Source organism: Mixophyes fleayi, chromosome 1 (assembly GCF_038048845.1).
Source record: "Mixophyes fleayi isolate aMixFle1 chromosome 1, aMixFle1.hap1, whole genome shotgun sequence".
NCBI classification, from domain to species: Eukaryota; Metazoa; Chordata; class Amphibia; order Anura; family Limnodynastidae; genus Mixophyes; species Mixophyes fleayi.
The window spans coordinates 360,107,256-360,131,219 of NC_134402.1; the positions used below are offsets into that span (position 1 = coordinate 360,107,256).

Here is a 23,964-nt window from a genome sequence, read left to right on the forward strand (position 1 = left end):
TTTGCGACAGTGGAGAGGTGGTGTGCGGGGGGAGACCATGGGAAGGTGTAGGACTGTCAATGAATGGAGACATAAAAGGTGTGTGAATGGTCAGTAACAATGGTTGAAGCCTTGGTGTGACTTTACTACTCACATGGAGTATATTCATGTGTTAATTCAACCTGTATGTGTGTCTGGAACATCAGTATGGTTCACTTGTACCTGGAGCTGGCTCACGCAGCAGCAAATAGTTACTAGATTCAGGGCAGACTCAGATGTAGGCAACTATGCATTGCCTGCAAAATACCAAACAATACACAGATAGAGAAGCAACGTTAAATATATACTTTTTCATTCCAACTTCCCACAGGACACTGGGCACAGACAACTTCTACACAATGCTCCTATGACTGCTAAGTACACCAGGGGGGTTTCTTATGTGGTCACAAAGAATCTAGTAGACCTGTGTAGCATATGAGTTGGAGCTGGGATCAGTGTATCTGCTACACCACTGTTATTTTATCTAAAAAGTCTGCTCATGTAGGTGGGCATGTTTATTAGTAATGTGTTTATCCCTTCCCCCTTTTGAGCAGCTGCCCAGTTGGCTGTAAGGCTTTAGTCACACATTCACTAAGGAGGCACATTTGATATCGGTGCAAAATAGAGCAAAAGGCAATATGGGCTATGATCAAATAGACATACAGCACAAACATCTCAATGGAGCCCAACTAATAATTGTCTTATGATAATAAAGATACTTTAATCCTATAAAAAAAAAGTTTGAAAAAAAATGCATATTTATAAATAAACATTGTGATGGAGCACTTTGAAGCATTAAAATATAAACTGTATTGCCAATATTCGGATGTGAACGAAGAGAATAGATCATGTATGTTCTCCCTGTGTTTGCATCGGTTTCCTCCGGGTGCTCCGGTTTTCTCCCAAATTCCAAAAACTAGTAAGTTAATTGGCTGCTATCAAATTGACCCTAGTCTCTCTCTGTCTGTGTGTTAGGGAATTTAGATTGTAAGCTCCTTTGGGGCAGGGACTGATGTGAGCGAGTTCTCTGTACAGCGCTGCGGAATTAGTAGCGCTATATAAATACATGATGATGAGGATTTATTTATGTAGCACCTGCATATTCCGTAGCATTTTACAATTGGAAACAAACACTGTAATAAAACAATACGGAGTAATACAGACAGGTAAGAGGTAAATGACAACATTACTACTGCCATCTCTGGAAAACTTAAATATATCTATATGTGACTAGACATTAACAACTGCTTCTCAAGAGAGGGCAGGCTTGCAGCTATCAATACAAAACATGCAAGCAACAAACTGTCATCAAATGACTCACATTATTATTATTATTAGCGTTTATTTGTAAGGCGCCACAAGGTATCCGCAGCGCCGTACATGGTACAAACAGTTCACTATACAGGGTAAAACAATACAGAACAATAAACACAAAGTACCAGTACTTCAGAAACTCCAGGCAGGCAAATACTGTAAAGACGGAGCGAAAGAACAGGTGTGGAGACAGGAGGGGAGAGGGGCCCTGCTCATACGAGCTTACATCCTAAGGGAGGGTAGACAAAATCAGGCACAAGAGGGAGCCAGTGAAGCAAAGGGGAGAGTAAAAAGGAGCCAGGGGAGAAACAGAAGGGTGAGAGGTTAAGTGGATGGTTGGTAGGCCTTAAGGAACAGGTGAGTTTTAAGTACCTGCTTGAAGGAGCACAGATTGGGTGAGAGACGAATGGAGCGAGGGAGGTCGTTCCAGTGAAGGGGGGCAGCACGGGAGAAGTCTTGGATCCTAGAGTGTGAAGAGGTGATCAGAGTGGAGGAGAGGCGGCGATCATTGGCTGAGCGCAGGGAGCGGACGGGAGTGTGAATGGAGAGGAGGTTAGAGATATAAGGGGCAGTAGACTGGGAGAGAGCCTTGTAAGTGGTGGTGAGGAGTTTGAAAAGGATTCTGTAGGGGAAGGGGAGCCAGTGTAAGGCAAGACAGAGAGGGGAGGCAGAGGAGGAGCGGCGTGTGAGGAAGATGAGTCTCGCAGCCGCATTAAGTATAGAGCGGAGGGGGGCGAGGTGGGAGCAGGGGAGGCCAGTAAGGAGATTGCAGTAGTCGAGGCGGGAGATGATGAGAGCATGGATGACAGTTTTGGTGGCATCTTGAGAGAGGACAGGACGGATGCGGGCAATGTTACGGAGTTGGAAGCGACAGGCTTGGGCAAGGGATTGAATGTGGGGGGCAAAAGAGAGAGAGGAGTCAAGAGTGACTCCTAGGCAGCGGAGTTGGGCGACAGAGGAGATAGTGGAGTTGTTAACAGTTATAGAGAGGTCATAGTGGGAAGGGCGTCTGGGTGGGGGAAAGACAATGAGTTCAGTTTTGGAGATGTTAATTTTAAGAAAGCGAAAGGACATCCAGGAGGAGATGGCTGAGAGGCAGTCAATTACACGAGAGAGGAGGGAGGAGGAAAGATCAGGAGAAGAGAAGTAGAGTTGAATATCGTCAGCATATAGGTGATACTGAAGACCGAACGAAGAGATGAGAGCTCCAAGGGAGGAAGTATAGAGCGAAAAGAGTAAAGGGCCAAGAACAGAGCCCTGAGGGACTCCAACAGGGAGAGGAGAGGGGAGGGGGTGGAGGAAGAACCAGACGTGGATACAGAGAAGGAGCGGTTAGCAAGGTATGAGGTGAACCAGGCATGAACAGAGCCAGAGAGGCCGAAAGAGAGAAGAGTATGCAGCAGGAGGGGGTGGTCCACGGTGTCGAAGGCCGCGGAGAGGTCGAGGAGGGTGACATAAAACCATTCATCTAAGCAATAGCAGAGTCCTAATTTAAGTGTCTTTGTGGCGTTTAAGAACATGCACAATTATAAATGCATCACATATAATTTATATTTATAAAATATATTTCCAAATGAAAAATAAAAACCTTTATTACTACAACAAAATGAAATTAAAATGTTCCTTGTGAGATTCCACTAGTGATGGTATCTAATCTACAACCACTAGAAGTAAACGTGTTTGACTTGGGAAACACTTCAATTTAGTTAACATGTTTTAGATACTTCAAAATGTCCTGTTAGAGCTACAATTATTTTTTGTTCTTTGCATACTGACATAGTGGAGACAAGTCAGTCTACTGCACTATATATAGCGTTGAGATCATTTAGGGCTGCAAGCCCCACATATTTTCAGTCACCATAACTTTCAGAGTATTGTGTAACAGGGGCCATATTTTACAAGCGATTATAAAATCTGTATCTGATTGCCATTAGCAATCTGACTGACATATGACCACATGAATGATAAATGAATATTAGGATCTTATAACAAAGTATACTCATAATCACAGAAGCCCTTTTTACATACAGGTAATAGATGTACAGCTCCGGCAGTGTAAGCTCTACAAGTATTACTGCTTCACTCACACCAAGCAGGAGTGTGTGTATAATTAGGACCAGGGCTAATTGGATCAGTGCATTGCTCCAGTGGGGTACAATGCTGGGTGATATAAGCTAGTAGGATAGTTACACAACACCTTCACTAAGGAGACATATATACAGCATGGGGCCAGTAATTATTGCAGACAGTCTACACCCGCATCGTCTCCAGGCTTCCCGGGCGCAGCCGCCCTCCCCCCATACGAGAAGCCATTCATAAGAGCTGATCCTCAGTGCCCAGGCTTCCCGGTGACAGGCCTAGCTCCCGCACTAGTCCCCCGCTATGCTTAGCTGCCTCCATCGACACCATGTGTTTGCCGTGTCCCTGCCGTACCGGACCTCACCACTAACTGCAGCCCTGGCCCCGGGCACTCACCGTAGATGGGTCTGAGACGCCTGTCGTTAGGGTCCTGCACATGGCCCCGCGCCGCCATGATGACAAGCGCAGAAGCTGAGTGCGCATGCGCGGCAGGAAGCGGACGGCGGCGTTAAGGGGACAGCACAGCTGAGTGGTGCCCCCCCTGTCACCTCAGCCCAGGGAGCTGCCTTCCTTCCCTGCACACACAGGAAGAATAAACAGCAATGCACGTTGTAAATTATCTGCACAATTCCCTATGTGGAGAGATAATGCTTTAAATGTCGGGACATATCTTCCAACAATCCTTATTTTGCAGCATTTTTAACTATGATTTTTTCTATTATTTGTCATAGATTAATAATTACTTGTTGATTGTGTTCATGATGAAACACATTTGTTAACATATTAAATACGTTTAACATATAACAACTACTGGGATCCAATACATCCTATATATTTTTGTGTTAAAGAAAAAAACATATTGAGGCTCATGTAGAATTGGACATATGTTTTATTTGCGTAAAATATACATTTCTGTACTGTCCATGCGCACCAAATGTGTACGCATACGTCTATTTAGATTTTGTCTAGCTCTTACCTTCTGACTCCTGATGACTAGATAGGTAGAGAGGGGTAGGGAAGGGGTGGGCGAGCGTAGGCCAAGTACAATAAGGGCATGTTCACAGGGCCGGTGCTAGGGTCCACAGCGCCCTAGGCATTTTTAAAAAAGCGGCGCCCCCCCCCCTTCCCCGCAAAAATCGCCGCCCTCCTCCCTCTACTCCTTACCTTGTCTCACCACCGCCGCCTCTCTGCTCCGTCTCCTCCCCTCCACTCACTGACACTAGTAAGTGGAGGGGAGGAGACGGAGCAGAGAGGCGGCGGTGGTGACAAAATAGCCTCTTCCCCCCTCCCAGTGCATCTGAATGCTGTGCGGCGGCCGTGACAGGTATGGTCAGTGGTCGCCGCACAGTTTTAAAGTCTTTTAGTATTCTGTGGCGCCCTCCAGGCGCCCTCCAGAGCCCGGCGCCCTAGGCATTTGCCTAACCTTGCCTAATGGGAGCGCCGGGCCTGCATGTTCATCTAATTGCGACCTGGACTCAGACGCATATATACCTATTGGATCATATACCTATTGTAGCACTAGCTAGCCACTTCTGATTGACTGATCACTGCTGGCAGTGTCGGACTGGGGCTTGAAGGGCCCACCGGGTAATGCAACACTAGGGGCCCACCAAAGCGGGTGTGGTCAGCCATCATAGAGGCGGGACTAGACACTAGAGAGGGAGTGGTCAGTCCACGAAGGACAGCTAGCACCATAGTGTAGTATGTAAAGAATGCAGTGTGTGTATAAAGAGTACACAGTGTTGACCTGCCACTTAGATTGGGCAGAACTGTCACCAAAAATCAGGATTGTCCCACTAGACCAGGATTGGCTAACATGTGTCACTCCAGGTGTTGTGAAACTACAAACCCCAGCATACTTTGCCAATATATAGCAGCTTATTGCTGGAAGGGTATGCTGGGACTTATAGATTTACAACACCTGGAGTACCACAGGTTAGCCAAGCCTGCACTAGACTCAGATCATTTGACAGACTGTCCTACCTGTTGTTATCACTTTTAACACCTGTGGCTGCTGGTTTCTTTAGTTGCGGCTTGTCTGGATCCTGGAAAGTTGAGGGCCGGCCCTATTTGGAAAAAATAATGGGTACATTTAGAAACGTCAACCATCCCTGCTATTAAATAAACAGCACCCACATTCAATTATAGACCCAAACCAACTCAGCATTAAAGGTCCCATTACCCCCTCCCTATAGTGTTCTCTGTGCAGCCCCCTCTCACTATAGTTTAGCATAGGCAGCCCCCCTATAGTTTAGTATAGATAAGCAGCCCCCCTATGCCACATAGTAGTGCCCCCAAAACAATGTTATGCCACACAGTAGCGCCCCCAAAACAATGTTATGCCACATAGTGCCCCAAATGTTATGCCACATAGTGCCCCAAATATTATGCCACATAGTGCCCTAAATGTTATGCCACAGTGCCCCAAATGTTATGCCACATAGTGCCCCAAATGTTATGCCACATAGTGCCCCAAATGTTATGCCACAGTGCCCCAAATGAATTGCCACATAGTGCCCTCAATGTTATGCCACATAGTGCCCCCAATGTTATGCCACATAATGCCCCCAATGTTATGCCACAATGCCCCAAATGTTATGCCGCAGTGCCCCAAATGTTATGCCACATAGTGCCCTCAATGTTATGCCACATAGTGCCCCCAATGTTATGCCACATAGTGCCCCCAATGTTATGCCACATAGTGCTCCCAATGTTATGCCACAAATGGTTAAAAAATATACTTACCAATATCTTGCTTGCTGCAGGCTCTCTGCTCCTTCTCTCTTCTTCAGCGGCGGCAGGCGGGAAGATCAGCTGACAGGGGGAGGGGATGGGTCACATGATCGCAGCTGCGATCATAATTGAGCAGCGGGGACGCCGGGTTCTCGTGGGGGCCTCAAGGTAAGCCCCGCCCACTGGTGAAAGGGGGTGTGGCCGTATGGTAGCCGGGCCTACCGGTGGTTTAAATGGTTGTCCGCTGGGCCAGACCGACACTGACTGCTGGAGACACCACTTTACAAGAGAACAGCCAACTCATAGTCCTTATGCAAGTAATGTTGACTAAGTTTCAAACAGAACTCTGGGCCATGGTAAAGGAGCCCAAAATTGAGATATTATCAACTGTTATCTGAACCAATTTGCTGGATTGCAAAACAGATAGCCTCTAACTTTATAATACTGGACCAAAAGATGACTGACCTCGGTGCCGACTTCAAACTGCTCCTTGACCAGGTAGAAGATATTGAGGATCATTCAAGACATAACAACCTCAGTTTCTGAGACCTTTGAAATGTTAGATCTTTTTGCCTACTTGGATAGTCTGTTTATCCAGTTGCTGCCAGAGGTGTCAACAGAACAGTTGGCCTTAGTCCGTACTCATTGATCTCTTTCGAGTAAACCACCAGTGGACCAGCAGCTCTCCTCTATTATTTCAACACACATCTGCAAATTCTAGCAGACTCTCAAAATGTACCAGCAATTCTTTATGAAGGAGCAAATCTGCTCATCTTCCAGGACCTTGCTCCAAGCACATTTAGGAAAAGAAAAGATGATATCTGTGACAAAGGCTTTTTGCAATCGGAAAGTTCGATATGGGTTGTAGTTCCCCTTTCATCTAACCTTCACCCATAGTGAGAAAATATATACCATCAAAACTCCAGATCAAGCCATAGACATAATAAGAAAATTGGGGTTCATGTCCAATGAACCATACGCTATCCCCAGAATTGTTACAAGCTTAAAATACCATTGGATATTCTGTTTTGATTTGCTTAAAATTAGGGATGTGCACCGGCCACTTTTGGTGTCTCGTGTTTTGTATTTTGGATTCAGATTTGCTTGAGGTTTTGGATTCGGATTTGTTTCGCAAAACACCTGACGAAGGGTTCTGGTTCAGATTTAAGGTTTTGGATTCGGATTTATTTTGAAAAAAACATAAAAAGTGTTAAAAACAAGTTTTTGGGTTTATTTTCACTCCTACGCTATTATTAACCTCAATAACATTCAATAACAATCATTTCCACTAATTCCCAGTCTATTCTGAACACCTCACACCTCACAATATTTTTTTTAGTCCAAAACGTTTCACCGAGGTAGCTTTCTTGACTGCATAGTGCAGTGGTCCCGGTACACAATTTGGTACCGGGGCCACAATACCTCCGCCTTCAAATGGTCTGAATTCCACTGCACAGCTGCCTGCTCCTACATCCTCTGCAGCATGGAGGAAGTGGGTCTTGATCTTTCCCTACTTTATCCTCCAAATTTTTGTTTTCAATTATATGTAGCACAAGAGAGCGTACCCCTAAGCCACACACACTCGGCAAAGCCTTTAAAAATTATATGCGGCACAGGAGAGTACCACTGGACTTATACTGCTGAATCAGTGAACTTTGTAATATAGCAGTACCACTGGACTTATACTGCTGAATCAGTGAACTTTGTAATATAGCAGTACCACTGGAATTATACTGCTGAATCAGTGAACTTTGTAATATAGCAGTACCACTTGACTTATACTGCTGAATCAGTGAACTTTGTAATATAGCAGTACCACTGGACTTATACTGCAGAATCAGTGAACTTTGTAATATAGCAGTACCACTGGAATTATACTGCTGAATCAGTGAACTTTGTAATATAGCAGTAATACTGGACTTATACTGCTGAATCAGTGAACTTTGTAATATAGCAGTACCACTGGAATTATACTGCTGAATCAGTGAACTTTGTAATATAGCAGTACCAATGGACTTATACTGCTGAATCAGTGAACTTTGTAATATAGCAGTACCAATGGACTTATACTGCAGAATCAGTGAACTTTGTAATATAGCAGTACCAATGGACTTATACTGCAGAATCAGTGAACTTTGTAATGTAGCAGTACCAATGGACTTATACTGCAGGATTGTTTCTGGATATTTTTTTTTTATTAATTTTTTTTATAACTTTTTTTTAAAATTTTTATAACTTGGGAATAATGGGGAAATAACAATGCCCTTAGAAGGGCAGAGCACAGGACACAGCACCACTGGACTGAACAGGACACAGCACAGGACCCAGCAGCACCACTGAACTCAGAAGGACAGAGCACAGGACACAGCACCACTGGACTGAGCAGAACACAGCACAGAACTGAACAGCACAGAACCGAACAGCACAGCACGAGATATAGCAGGACAGAGGACCACCTAACACAACCTCCCTCTACCCTGATCAATGCCCGAGTGAAGATGGCGGCGGCTAGCGGGGAATTTATAGAATACGAGTATCGCGAGATCCGACAGCGGGATTATGACTCAGAGCCTCGGTTTCAGTTTTGCAATTGGCAGGAATACCCGGATCTGTCTCGGATCGGCAATGTTCGGGTGGGCTCGGATTTCAGATATCCGAGCCCGCTCATCTCTACTTAAAATAGTCATCACCCTAAGCCATGGATATAGCTTCATTATCTTGTGATATTTTGGTGTCCGTTTAATGTAGAACTCAATGCCTGATCTACTGTCTGCTTGTTGTGGTGTCCCCTTAGGCCCCTCTGTTTTCTTACATACATGTTCTTGGCTACCAAGAAGCTAGGCAACAGTCTCTTGAAGGCAGACTGTCAGACCATGGAGACCATGAGAGTCCAGATAAGTTTATATTTATGATCAATTACCAGGAACTGCATTAACTAGTTACCTTAATTGAATCTAATAGTGTTTTACCTTGTTTAGAGTCCATGTTATAATAAGCAGTTGGATTTGTGTGACACAAGCATGTTACTGTTGCCTTTATTGCCCAGATGGTACTAGTTTTCATTGTACCAATACTGTTATATTTTATTTGCTTTTATCTGTTTATGATTTGTCATTTTAATGTTGCGCTCCCCCTTATCCACATTCAGCTACACCACAGTATGGGCCTACTGCTGAGTTGGACCTATGTCTGGTTTTTTTTGCAAAATACACATTTCTGTACTGAGCATTATTATTATTATTATCGTAGATTTGTAAGGCGCCACAGTGCTCTGCAGCGCCGTACAGTAGGGAAAACAGGACATAGATAAAACAAGGACATACAAGCCAGACAAAATAAATGCAGACATGAAAACAAAGGGTATGGAGGATCCTGCTCTTTAGAGAGATTACATTCTAAGTGGAAGAGAGCACAGCTGAAACAAAAGGAGCGAGTGTGGCTTAGAGTGGAGATTGGGACAGCTCTGAGCATGAAGTAGTGTGAATAGTGTTATTGGGAATAACACTAGGGTAAACTTTAAAAAAGAGATGTTTTCTCACATCTAAAGATTTGAAGGTTGCGGGAAAGCCTGATTGGGTGTGGTAGGGAATTCCATAAGCAGGGAGCAGCACAGGAGAAGTCTTGTAGGTGCAAGTGAGAGGTGGTTACTAATGACGAGACAAGGTGCAGGTCAGAGATAGATCTAAGAAGATGGGAGGGAGAGTATTTTGTTTTAAGATTTGAGATGTATGAAGGGGTGGTGTTGAGTGCTTTGTAGGTAAGGGAAGCATGCTCTCAGAAGATGCATACGTATATTCCGTATGTAGATTTGGCTCCTCACGCTTAGAGATGTGGACAGTGGAAGGAAAGGAAAAGCATAGTCAGCAAGGGTGTGTTATCATCAAATAACATAATCAACACTCAGAGCTTTCTTAACAAGAGGTTCAAACAAATATACAAAAGGTGCACCGCTTCCCCGCAAAAAAAAGTTATCTAAGCAGTAGTGCTCATAGCCTGGGATCAGGGCCGCCATCAGGAGGGTACGGGGGGTACTGTTGCACCGGGCCCGGGCTCACCAGGGGGCCTGATACAACAGCGCAACACATACTTACCTGGGGGCCCGCTGTCTTGCAGTCTGCTGGTCTCCGCTACTCTGTCTTCAGCCTGGCTGTCACCGTGACAGCCAGGCACCAGGATGCGATCGCAGGGGTGGAGGAATCATTCCCCCTGCGATCATGTGCTCTGCCTGTGACAGCCAGATCACATGATCGCAGGAGGAATGATTCCTCCACCCCTGCGATCGCATCCTGGTGCCTGGCTGTCACGTTGACAGCCAGGCTGAAGACAGAGTAGCGGAGACCAGCGGACTGCAAGACAGCGGGCCCCCAGGTAAGTATGTCTTGCACTGTTGCTCATGGGGTGGGGGGGCGCTCATCATGGGTAGGGGGGCGGGGGACACGGGGGGCCCGTACTGGGCCCCATGATTTCTGAAGGCGACCCTGCCTGGGATGGTTGCCACTATTGCCATGTGGTTGAGTTCCCTGAAGGAACAAACAATAAAAAAATACATCCCCTTCTGAAAAAAAACAGTTCCATGCTGAACTGCCCAACACCCATGTCCGATGGTTGTTAGGGTGAAAAATAGCTAAAAGTAAGAAATCAGCATTTTTTTTTCTGTGGTACTTCTGGTTCAAGCAAGCCTTAACAGCCATAAACTGCTTGGTTCTGCTTGTGCTTGTAGAAATACAACCATCAGCATACTCATTGCTGCCATAGCATGTCGTCGCTTGTAGAAATGTAAGCGGCAGCATACCCTGGCATCCTGTGCCCGCTGGAACCTGTAGTGTCATAGAAAATAATACTGTTTAAAAAAAACAAATACAGTGAAAAAGTCTGTTATTAAAATAAATACTTCCTGACATGCTCTTTTACCAGTTCATTGCACATCTAAATCCATGCTGGATCCTCTTCAGTCTTCCAGCTTTTAATCCTTAAGGAAAGACAATTAAAAAAAACATATACATGATGTAGGTCGCTCCATGTGGAACCCCATTGCAAAAGAGAGGCATGAGGCATGAGGAATGGCGCTACTAACCAGAGGTACTGATACAAAGCTTGAGAAAGACGCTCTGATTGGTCAATAGTGGTTAGACCAGAACAGTGGTAGGAGGTTTGGTGCTTTACAGCAAATAACTAAAGCACCTGAGTTCATGCCAAAATCGATGTCACGTCAAAAAACAGGTTTGACAATCCTTGCCATGGGGCCTAATGGTAATACTGCTATTGGCAGAGGGCCGGTTACAAAGGTGTTTATCTGAAGTGCTTTGAATGTGGGTAGCCAGGCTACTTTTGGCCTGAGTGTCCTAGGTTACAGGAACCCATGAACTGTTCTTTTGCACATGTTGGACATGCTTATCCAATCAGTTGTACTAAGAGCCTGTCACGAGCCGCGACGGTATGCAGCATCCTGGCGTGAGGTAGCAGCCGAGCATGTGCATTAGTTACAATGCACTGTTATCTTTGTGGCATAGAGTAGGAGGGTGTAGGGACACCCTCCAACTCCAGGGGGAGCTCTCACATAATTCTAATCTGTCATTTATATTTTCATACATGTTCCTGGTTTGTGATATGACCTATGCTAGTTCTAAGCTAGTAATTAATTAGCAGCCTCCTGAGGCTGATTGTCAGCTCTGTCCTCCTTTCTGATTTGTCCATCAAAGTATTTATGGCAGTGAGAACTGGGCCTCACTGCTGGTTATAGTCCCTGCTTGCTAGCATACTTCTCCTGCTGTTGTTGTTCTTGCTGTCTTCTGTGTTACCGTTGCTGACCCCTGGCCTGGATTTTGACATTGCTGATTTGCCTGTGACCATGACCCCTGGCTTGAATGACTTCACCGATTTGCTCGTGACCCTGAAACCTTTTCCTGGATACCTGATTCCTCCTCTTTGTAATACCACCTGCGCTACGATCTCAGGTTATCAGCTCCTACTACTAGAGAACAAGACCTGGGGGCATCCGTGTACCTGTGAGCTTGTCTAGCTCTGCAGGAAAGGCAGCTACTATAGGCAAAGACCTCTGAAGCGGTTCTGGGAGTTGATACCTGGGGCGTGAGCCCTAACATTATAACCAGCCTAAAAATAACAAAGCAGTGAGTGAGTGAACCTTCCTAAATTTTGGTTGTCATGGAACCAAGCCCAGCTCAAATATTGGCAGGTCAAATCCAAACCTTGTCCCAAATGGTCCAAGAGTTGTCTCAGCGGCTATCTGCACAAGAGAAGGCTTCAAGGACTTTACAGGCCGCCCAATCTCCTGTTCCGGAGCCAAAAGTTAACTTACCTGATCGCTTCTCGGGGGACCGCAGACTTTTCCGCAACTTCTAAGAAAGTTGCAAGCTTTATTTCAGACTAAAGCCACTCTCTTTGGGGTCACCACAACAGAGAGTGGGGATAATTATTTCTCTTCTGCAAGGGGATCCCCAGTCCTGGGCATTCAGTTTGGATCCTAACAGTCCTCATTTGCAGTCTGTGGATGCGTTCTTTAAGGCACTGGGGCTACTTTACAAAGACTGGATCGTGTGGCTTCAGCAGAGGCGCAGCTTCGGTCTCTAAAACAAGGACGACGGACTGCTGAGGAATATTGGTTTGATTTCAGACGTTGGTCCTCGGACAGTGAATGGAACGACCTGGCCCTCCGCAGCCAGTTCCGTTTGGGCCTTTCTGAACAGATTAAGGATTCCCTTGTCCAGTATCCTAAGAGCTTATGCAGCTGGCTATTCGGATTGACTGTAGGTTCAAGGAAAGGAAAGCAGAGAAGGAAAGTCCTTCGTCCTATTTCCCTGTTCCGTCTCAAGTTTCTTCCGGCGATCAGGTTGAACCCAAGCAACTGGGAGCCTACCGATTGTCTTCTGATGAACGAACCCGGAGACGTACTCTAGGCATCTGCTTGTACTGTGGGGAGAAGGGGCACCTACTTCGTACCTGTCCCGTTAAGCCGGGAAAAGACCAGGCCAAGTGAACATGGAGAGAATACACTTGGGCCTACAAATCTCTCCGAAAGATTCCCTACTAATTCTTGCCCAGCTCACGTATGGTAGACAAGATATTACTATTCCTGCATTCCTGGACAGTGAAGCTGCTGGAAACTTTTTAGACTTGACTCTTGCCCAGTCCCTGGGTTTCTCAGCTATTCCTCTTGAAACCATTTTCACTGTGTATGGGCTGGATGGGAATCGCCTGAACAGGGGTGAGATCCATCATCGCTCACCTCCTTTGCAGCTGAAGATGGGTGTCCTTCACTCCGAGACTATCTCACTGTACCTAATTCATTGTCCCTCGGTACCTCTTATCCTAGGTTATTTTTGGATTGCCCTCCATAATCCCTGTATCGACTGGACTAAAGGTGAGATAACTCAGTGGAGTTCCTTGTGCTCTTCCTCTTGTTTATCTTTGCCGCTCAGGGTTACCCATACTTGCAGACATTCTCCCTCCTCACCGGGAGTACAACTGTGCTATTGATCTAATCCCAGGTTCCAGATTACCCAAGGGAAGATTATACGCCCTGTCTATTCCGGAGACTCAAGCCACGGAATCGTATGTAGAGGAGGATCTGCAGAAAGGCTTTATTAGGCCTTCCAAGTCACCTGCTGGAGTAGGCTTCTTGTTTGTGGCCAAGAAAGATGGCAGCCTGAGGCCCTGTATTGACTACAGGGGATTAAATAAAATAACCATAAAGAATACATACGCCTTGCCATTTATTTCGGTCATCTTTGATCAGCTTAAAGGAGCTAAGATCTACTCAAAGATTGATCTTTGTGGAGCATACAACTTGATTCGTATCTGGAAAGGCGACGAATGGAAAACGGCCTTTAATACCCAAACAGACCACTACGAATACCTCGTCATGCCTTTAGGCCTCAGTAACGCTCTAGCCATCTTTCAAGACTTGGTTAACGACGTCCTTCGCGAATTTCTGGGCTCCTTTGTAGTAGTCTACTTAGATGACATCTTCATCTACTCCCACTCACTAAAACAACATCGTGAGCATGTACGACAAATTCTTCTGAAACTCCGCCATCACTACCTCTATGCTAAGTTGGAAAAGTGTGAGTTTGAAGTTTCTAAAGTCACATGGACCCCGAAAAGCTACAGGCCATTCTCGACTGGGTGCGACATACAAATCTCAAAGCTAGAGACATCCCAATCCAGACCTCTCTACTCGGAATAAAAATCTCTGTCAACCTTACAAGAAGTTAGTACCTAAATTTATTGGTCCTTTTACCATCTTGAAACAAGTCAACCCAGTAGCTTTTAGACTGAATCTCTAAGAATTCCCAATATGTTCCATTGGTCTTTGTTGAAACCTGCCCTGTCTTCCAGAAAATTCGAACCTCGACGATCCTCTAGACCTCGATTAATGGACATCAAGAATTTGAGGTAGAGAAGAACCCTGACTCAAAGAAAGTTCATGGTCAGGTTCATTACCTTGTCCGTAGGAAGGGTTATGGCCCCGAAGAACGTTCCTGGGTGCCACAAAGAAATTTACATTCAGATAAATTACTTGCTGATTTCTTTAAAAAATTTCCTGGAAAGCCTGGATGTCAGGGTTCTATGACCCCTCCTCAAGGGGGGTACTGTCATGAGCCGCGGCAGTACGCCGCATCCTGGCGTGAGGTAGCAGCCGAGCACGTGCATTAGTTACAATGCAGTTATCTTTGTGGCATAGAGTAGGAGGGTGTAGGGACATCCTCCAACTCCAGGGGGAGCTCTCGCATGATTCTAATCTGTCATTTATAATTTCATACATCTTCCTGGTTTGTGATATGACCTATGCTAGTTCTAAGCTAGTTAATTAGCAGCCTCCTGAGGCTGATTGTAAGCCCTGTCCTCCTCCTTTCTGATTGTCCATCAAAGTATTTAAGGCAGTGAGGACTGGGCCTTTACTGCCGGTTATAGTCCCTGCTTGCTAGCATATTGCTCCTGCTGTTGTTGTACTTGCTGTCTTCTGTGTTACCGTTGCTGACCCATGGCCTGGATTTTGACATTGCTGATTTGCCTGTGACCCTGACCCCTCGCTTGGATAATGACGCTGCAGATTCGCCTGTTACCATGACCCCTGGCTTGAATACTGACTTCGCTGATTTGCTCGTGACCCTGAAACCTTTGCCTGGATACCTGATTCAATAGTACCAAAGCTGCCATATCCACTTATTCTAGGACGAGACTTCCCACTGTTTAAAAATGTCCTCTGTGAGCAAGTCCAGCCGGACATGTTGGCAACTGATTCGATGGTCGGAAGTCTGGTCTTAAAGGACCTTGCTCTTTGGTCTGGACCTTGATCTTTGGAACTGCTAACCCGGAATGCTATCCTAGGGGTCATGGCAGGGCTTCCACGAAAGTGTCACCATTCGGGGGAAGCCTAGACAATTGAGAGCAGCGCTGACTGCTAACATCGCGGACGAGCCCTCCCCATCTGTCAGTGAGATAATGGACTGGTCTGTAATGACAACTTTGTTTAGATTGCAGGACTTTGCTCGTAATCAGCTTACGATGCAACCTTGGAACATCCATTTAAAAATGTAACTGAGGTGAATGGGATAGTAAAATCTGGGCAGCCAGCAGAAAGTATAACATATTATGGTATAAAAAAAATTGTTTAGAATTGGCATTGTACAAGTGGAAAAGGTAACAGTTAATGGTTCAAAACAGAAGTGGAAGTTGTTCAATCAATTTATAGGTTGATACCAGGTGCTTGAAAGGGTAGGGTTATCCTGAAAGGAACAAATACGGAAAGTGCTGGGGGATTTTTCTCTGCAACAGTTAATTGTTGCTCAGATTCATGTACCTGTAGTATTTAAAGTAGCACATACACATGATTGTGGAGGATATCTGGGGGAAGCTAAAACACGGGAAAAAGTTCTGTTCAGGTTTTACTGGTCCGGTGTACATATGACAGTAAAAAGATATTGCCGGTCACGTCCCATTTGTCAGAGAACCTGTCCCAAACCCAAATTAATATAGTGATTACTTGGTCATTGAATATTGTGGGGTTGACATAATTTTTGTGCATATTTTCCCTTCCTCTATATAAATAGGCTGGTCTAAAAAATTTACCTCATATTTACTAACATTGAAAATTAAATTGATTTGTAAATTAATTATCATTCAAATAGAGGCAAAATTGGTTTAAGGTCACTTTGTCACCCCTCCAAATAAAGAGCACCAAACATGTTTGTAGGGAAATAAGGAGCAATATTCAGTCCAGATAATATTGATATGTTTATACTACCATTAAAAAATGACTATGTATTCCATCAGAAATACAAAAGTTTTGAATGAAATCATTGCGGGGAGGGGCAATTTAAAATATGCGGACAGATTTAGAGTTGAGAGTTGCAGTGTAAAAATAAAGTTGTTCAGTATGTGTGTGCTACATGCAAAAGCAGACAGTATTTTTCTTGCATGCAAAAAATAAATGAATAAATGCATTTTCACCCCATGCATTGCATCATAGTTCATTTAGAAGCAAAAGTGCACCATTTCTGCTTTGCTGCTAACTCCAATTAAAGGTCCAGTGTGTGGAATGTATTGATATATATTCTTATACAGACTCTACTGTACTTGCAGATATTAGTGTCCTGGTATCACCTTTCCCCTACTCCCTTCCCTATTTCCTTACCCTCCCCAAATTATATAATGTCTGCTGGAAATTCAAAAACAGTTTATGGTCTTTTTTTAAAAAGTACTCCAGGGAATATAATCTAAAGTACCTTACAAGCCCCTTTATCTTCACTTACTGTCTCGCTTATTGGAACACCTTGAGGCACTAATATGATATTTACATTTATCTTTATTATTGCTAAGGGTTTGAACTCATCACAGAAATGTTCTTTGCTACACACCAGTATAAATAAACTGCAAAGTGGCTTTATCTTTTTGCAGGAGACACATTTTAAATCAAGCAATCATCCCTCGCTTGATTTTTGGAGCTTCCCAGTGCCATTTTATGCTTCACATTCTTCAAAGCAAAAGGGGATGACCATAGTGCATCTCAGTGCATCTCTTATTAGGTGAATCTTAATGTGTCATCCTTATCGGTAAAGGAGTATACCAAGAAATAACCATTGTCAATGCTCTGAACTCGGGTCACTCAAGTTATTTTCATGTTTTTGTTTCTGGAACATCACAAAATAAGAAAGGGATGGACTTTAATAAAGGGGAAGATTTCTACACTGTTTTATCCCCGTCTTTGGACAGATCACATAAACATATTACCCCTATAGTGATGGGTTCTAAGACTGGTCTATATGACTTTTGGAGAGTTTGATACCCTTAATACTCTTCAAAAGATGATACTTTCTACTCTGCTTATTATTAAAGTAATAATTGAATTTCTTCAGCAAAAAAAACTTTAAGGATAAAAAAATAATATAATTGTTTATTTACAAAATAAGAAGCTTGCGCTGTGATAATATTATCATTCCAAATTTCAATCTCTGAAATTCTGCCCGTTCACAGTCCAGACAGTTCGTTTTATCAGTAACAAAAGTAGGTTGTATTACAATTCACAAATGTCATATTACAATTGGCTGAAACAGCATATAGGCGTTTCATGGTCCTTTAGGCTTTCCTGAATACAATGGGGGTTTTGGAGTAATTCTCGCAAAAGTCTTTGTTCAACAACTCTGATTAGAAATATCTGTTCTTTGACTTAACTATTTAACTCTTTCCAGTGCTGCTCATATCTCTGTCCTCAGCTTACACGAACAGATCAAAAAATAACACATCAAATAAAACAAGACAAAATAAATCTAATTATATATTTCTTATGGCTTCATCCAAAAATAACTTTGCATTGTACTCTAGAATAGATCTGTTCTTGGGGTGTCATCACCTATCCCAAACTTTTTCTTAAACCAACATTTTGTCAAAATGGGACAGACTATACCATACTTGAAGCTTAGATTTCCTTAGGACCCCCTTTTATGATTATTAAATTAAGTCCTGCTTAAAATACCTCAGTTTTGTGACACTATGAAAACACAGATCTAAGAAACCTTTGACACAAACCTACATTTTGTAACTCAAATGTCCACAATATGGAAGGCAGATAAGGCAGTGACCAGAGGCTCAATTGTAAAATATGTCTCAACTCGCAACAAACAACAAGGGTGGCTACTGACACAATATCCTTGCAAATCCATACACATACATAATCGAAAGATATGTGTAAGCTATTAATAAAACTTTGAAGGGAGCGTCAATCACTAATAGCAGAAAAAAACACAGTAGAGCCTTCAAGGCTCAATCAAAAGTTATATAATAAAGAGTAACAAGGCCGCCACCATGTTGGCAAAAAAGTAGAGAATAATGAAAGCTTCACCGGCTACTATGTCTCTTAAAGACAAAAAAGTTAAATTAGTGTATGAACCCAAATTAATCAATACAATTTTCAAATAATTTTATGACTAATTATATACAATAATGATATAATAATCATCGATATAACAGGGAAAATGTTAATTTAAAATTATCTGTCCTCTGTCAATCTAAAGCTGAACCCATCTTAGTACTCGAACTGAGTAAAGACATTACAGAAGAAGAGATTAAAGATGGCTTAAAAACGCAAAAATCATTGAAGACTTCATGTCCCAATGGATTTCCCATATCAGGCTATAAGATCTTCTTACTCTCACAAGGTTTTCAACACCATATTGTAGAGTGGTAAATTTCATCCATATATCACCCGCTTGAGCATAATTCTTATCCCAAAATCAAATAAAGACGGTCTGTTCTAAAATACTTACCCAATCTGATTGACTCTGACCAGATAGGATTTGTCCACACGAGAGAACCCTCTAACAACACTAGAAGAACCATTATCCTTATCCATTGTATATAGTAACTAAACATAAGTTTCCCTCAACAATCCTAACTTTATATGCAGAAAAAGCATTTAACATGATATTGCAGCCTTTTAGGTTGCAGTCACTGAAAGAATACAGTTTCAAGGTGAAGTTTCTTGATGCTATCCAGGCTCTATATCATAATCCCTCTTCTGCAGTTAAATCAAATGGAGTAGAATCTGAAGTGTTCAAACTGGGAAATGGTGCCAGGCAAGAATGTCCCCTCTCCCCACTTATATGTGTATTATGTATTGAATCCCTTGCATTTAGAATAAGTTCCAGTCGGGACATATCTAAGTGCTCAGTGGGATCTCAATATAAAATGTCTTTATTTGTGTTACTGATGTATTATTGACTCTCACTAGGCTTTATGTGTCATTACCAAATCTATTTAAAAAGCTTGAGATATTTCGCTCCTTTTCAGGCTATAAAGTAAAAAATTGTAAATCTGAAGCTCTGGCTTTTTACATTACCTGACACCCCCACACACACATACAAAATTCATTGAAGCTCAACTTTTTTGAAATGAAACAGAGATTAGGGTTCTCATCACAAAAGAGTCTAGTCATCATCATCATCATTTATTTATATAGCGCCACTAATTCCGCAGCGCTGTACAGAAACTCATTCACATCAGTCCCTGCCCTATTGGAGCTTACAGTCTAAATTCCCTAACACACACATGCACACAGACAGAGAGACTAGGGTCATCTTTGATAGCAGCCAATTAATCTACTAGTATGTTTTTGGAGTGTTGGAGGAAACCGGAGCACCTGGAGGAAACCCACGCAAACACAGGGAGAACATACAGACTCCACACAGATAAGGCCATGGTCGGGAATTGAACTCATGACCCCAGCGCTGTGAGGCAGAAGTGCTAGCCACTTGGCTATATTAGGCTAACTATGCCCCACTAATTAGTGAAGTTCAACATGATTTGACTGCATGGAAGACGCTTTTTATTTCATGCTTCAGTAGACTTAATACTAATAAAATATATATCTTGGCCAGAATTTTGCACTTATTTCAGACACTATCAATCCCACTCCCAAACCAACTGTTTAGTCACTTGCAATCAGTCTGTAACAGGTTTATCTGGGAAGGGGGGAAAAACAGCGCTAGCCATTCTTGCTTGTGAAATCTATTGCAGCTGGAGGATTGGGTCACCTGACTTTTCATAAATACTACCAAGTGGTCCACCGCAGTCATATATATATATATATATATATATATATATATATATATATATACCATTCTTCCTTGCTCAGGGAGATCCTGCGGTACTTGTAACAAGTTATATAATATTCATCACTCTTCTTACTACCGAGGAGACACAAAGACGTTTAAATTGGGATATTTGAAATTTGTTGTTTTTAGATGGTTTTATATGAACTTCCTTATCTGTATATTGTCGAAGTCAGCAAATTGGATAAAGTCATTTCAATTAAAGTCGAGCAAACTTGGTTGTCTTTGTCTGAAAAGATGCGTACGGTACGCTACGGCGTACAAGGGCACGCTACGGCGTGAAAGGGCGTACGCAGCTACTACACGTGGCAGCAACAGTATTTGGTCTTTTACCATACATTCGCACAAACACGCATACTTATAAAATAGTACACATTAATGGTAGTTGCAACACATAGTCAGTTATGTCGAAATATAGTAGTATTTATGTTTTACATTAAAGTTATATGCATATTAGTGAAATATATGGAACAGGTTGAAGGAATCATATCATATGTGGTATCATAATAAACCTCTACATTTGACACTGTTTGGTTCACTCTGCGAAGGAATCGCAGAGTGCATACGCAAGTTATGAATGATAAGGAATTATGAACTACTTAAGACTAAGGAATCTTGGCGGGAAGAGCCGAGCATACCCCCTGGAGAGATGACCCCCTCCTTTGGATTCCTTAGGATGAACTAGCCAATGATTGACAACCCCTTGGACCTTCCTGAGACCTGGACCAATAGATGCAAGCTATACCATCTTCATTGTATTACTGTATTTCTTTGTGCATATAAGCAGCAGCTTCACATCTAGTGTTCAGACATCTTGTCCCCAGACTTCAGGATTGAATGACTGCACACTGGATCCAGAGCGCCTGCGATAAGTAACGGCTGTATTTATTATCACTTTGCTTGAACATATTATTCTACTATTTGCAAATAAATCTTTGTGCGTTGGAAACACAAATCGAGGTTCGACAATCGTTATTGGTTAGCGACAATATGCACATAACAATTTGGGGGCTCGTGAGCTTTGAAGGTTTCGTTGCCGGACGATACGCAAGACCAACGGATTTCGGTTCCGCAAAAAAAGGGTGGAGACGCGTCATATACGGGTAAGAACGCAATGTGTTCAAAACCTGAATTTTACTCTGTGTTGTGAAACCGAATGTCCGTTTTGCATTGTCTAGGGCACGCTAACTAGAACCTAGGGACAAAAGATAAAACGGTTTCTTTTTACTGTCATTGTGCGTTTTAACTGTATTGCATTGCTTAGCGTATGTGTATTTCCTGCTGTGCGTACGCGAACTTCCGGTGGATTTGCCACGTGGTTAAACAATCGTCTTGATAGTTATTATATGTGCATAGTATAACTACTTGTGAAAACCTCTGAGACATTATTACTGTTGTTGGGAACTTTTGATTTTCTGCGCAGAAAAGGTGTATAGTGTGTGGTTTTGTAACGTAGATACACTGTTTATTATTCATTGTGCTCAGTTGCTGTCTGACGAGGCGGATTGCCCAACTGAAGGACGGTATACAGGGCAGGTATACCGAATGCGAAAACCGGGTTTTCGCAAAGCGCTACCAATAGATTGCAAGGTTTGCTAATAATTAGTATTGGTAGGCAGTGCGATCTAACCGCACCGTTAGTGCAAATTGGTGAAGCAGCTAGGAGGAATTTTACTGGAAATCAGGTTGATTTTATCAACTTGTGCTCCCAGCGATAATAAACTCAACAGGAATTTGAGATAGCCGGGCTATCGAGGAACTATTTCTGTGTTAGGGATTCTTGTTCGGAACAAGAGAAAGCGAGTGGACGCGGCTATTTGGAAATACGTTCACAAGGGCATTAGAGATCTCTAGCGGTGATTGTAGCAACAGGGTTGAAATTGTTGGGTGGAAAGAACAAAGCATTGCGGTGTGTCTGTGTTCCACAGAGAAGAGTATTGTTGGACGGAAGGAACAGAGCATTGCGGTGTGTCTGTGTTCTGTGTAGATTGGTGTTGTTCAACATGGGTGCTAAGCATACGCTAGAGATGGTCAGTGTACTGCCTAAGGAAGGTCCTATTGGTTCAGCGAGATTTCTCATGTGTAAGAAATATGGTGCATACACAACTGCGTATTGCGACACGTGGGTCAAGATGACCAAAGATTGTGATAGACCTTTCCCAACAATAGGAAGTTTTAATGCAGAGGTACTAAATACTGTAAAAGATAAAGTATGGTTGATTAAGTCAACGAAAAAGAGAAATAGAAATAATGATTGTTTAAAATTGTGGCAAATGGAAGGTAACACGTGGCATAGCAAAGAATGCACAGCGGAAGTAGGCGTGGCGAAAAGCACGCGCACGGCGGAAGTAGCCGTTGAGAAGCGTGGCAAACTCAGCGCAAGCGCGCCCCCGCCACCTTATGTGGTGGGAGCGATAAGTACAGCCGTTATTAAAACTGAAAAAAGGAAAATTGCTAAATTATATCCTGTTCTAAGCCAGTTTAAAACAAGTGTATCAGAAGACGAAGATGAACCCACTGTGATTTCGGCCATTGCTCATGCTGTTAATATGCTAGAGGTTCAGCGTAAGTATGGGAAAGGAGCAATGGCTGAGATAGGTGAGAGTAGTGTGATCACTAGGAGTGATAGTGTTCTAAATCTTGAAACAGCAGATCCGGTAGTGACTTCTGAAACCAGTGAACCAGTGGGTGCATACCCAGTCCGCACAATATCAGTTCCCAATGGGAAACCGGATAAGGATGGTGTAGTTCCTTTAAGAAATGTTACAATGCATTGTCTCTGGACTAGATCAGAATTACGTTCCATTATGACTGAATTCCCAGATCCCAGAAAAGAGTTGGCAAAGTGTCAGAAATTTGAAGACTTAGGAAATGCACACGAACCAACCGATAAGGATTGGCGTGTAGTGTTGAGGGCGTGTCTTCCTCCCCATACTGACATACAAAAATTTATTAAAGATTGTGTGTTGGATGAAGATGACACCTTGACTGATGAGATTAACCAAGAAAATATAGAACAAATTGTCAGACATTCAGCCATCTATTTTCCAGTAGTGGTAAATTGGAGTAAGATTTTCACCATAAAACAAAAAGATAGTGAAACAGCCTCAGAATACTTTGCTAGAGCGATAACACAGCTTACTGGGATATCCAACATAAGTGAGGACCCACATCACAGAGAGGTAGCTGTAGGAGTGTTAATGGATGGCCTTAGAGAAAATTTAAAGACGAGAGTACAAACCACATTACCTAATTGGAGAGGCATCACAGTAGATTCTCTTAGGGAGTCTGCTGTGGAGCATGACAAAAACCTTTTTAGGAAGAAGGAAGAGAAAAGTGATAGGTTAATGACGGTAAGTATACAGGCTCTAGAGGGGATGCATATACGACCACCAGCATACAACCCATATAACAAGAAACCTAAAGTGATCAGATGTTTCAGGTGTAACGAAGAAGGCCATTTCGCAAGAGATTGTAAAAAAACAAGACTGGATACACATATGGATAGGGAATCATATAGGTATCCTCCACGGAGAAACACACATAGGCAAGAGAACACACAGTTACCTGCGCATGTTATAGCAGCAAATGTTGCGCGGGAAAGCAATAGTCAGTGCTAGGGGTCAGGTCATACCTGTAGTCTACAGCCAGTGAGGTTAACTGAGAGTCAGAGTGAAGAACCAACAATGATAGT

At 43.1% G+C, this 23,964-nt stretch overlaps 1 protein-coding gene across 1 annotated transcript in view; it reads right to left on the reverse strand.

Annotated features, from left to right (window-relative positions):
- Nucleotides 1-3,887, reverse strand: part of NAA25 (N-alpha-acetyltransferase 25, NatB auxiliary subunit) — a 57,864-nt gene extending 53,977 nt beyond the window's left edge. Inside the window, exon 1 of the mRNA XM_075178487.1 lies at nt 3,808-3,887. Within this exon, the coding sequence (XP_075034588.1) occupies nt 3,808-3,865 (58 nt within the window). The 5' untranslated portion in view covers nt 3,866-3,887. The remainder of the gene's footprint in view (nt 1-3,807) is intronic.
- Between the last annotated feature and the right edge of the window lie 20,077 nt (nt 3,888-23,964).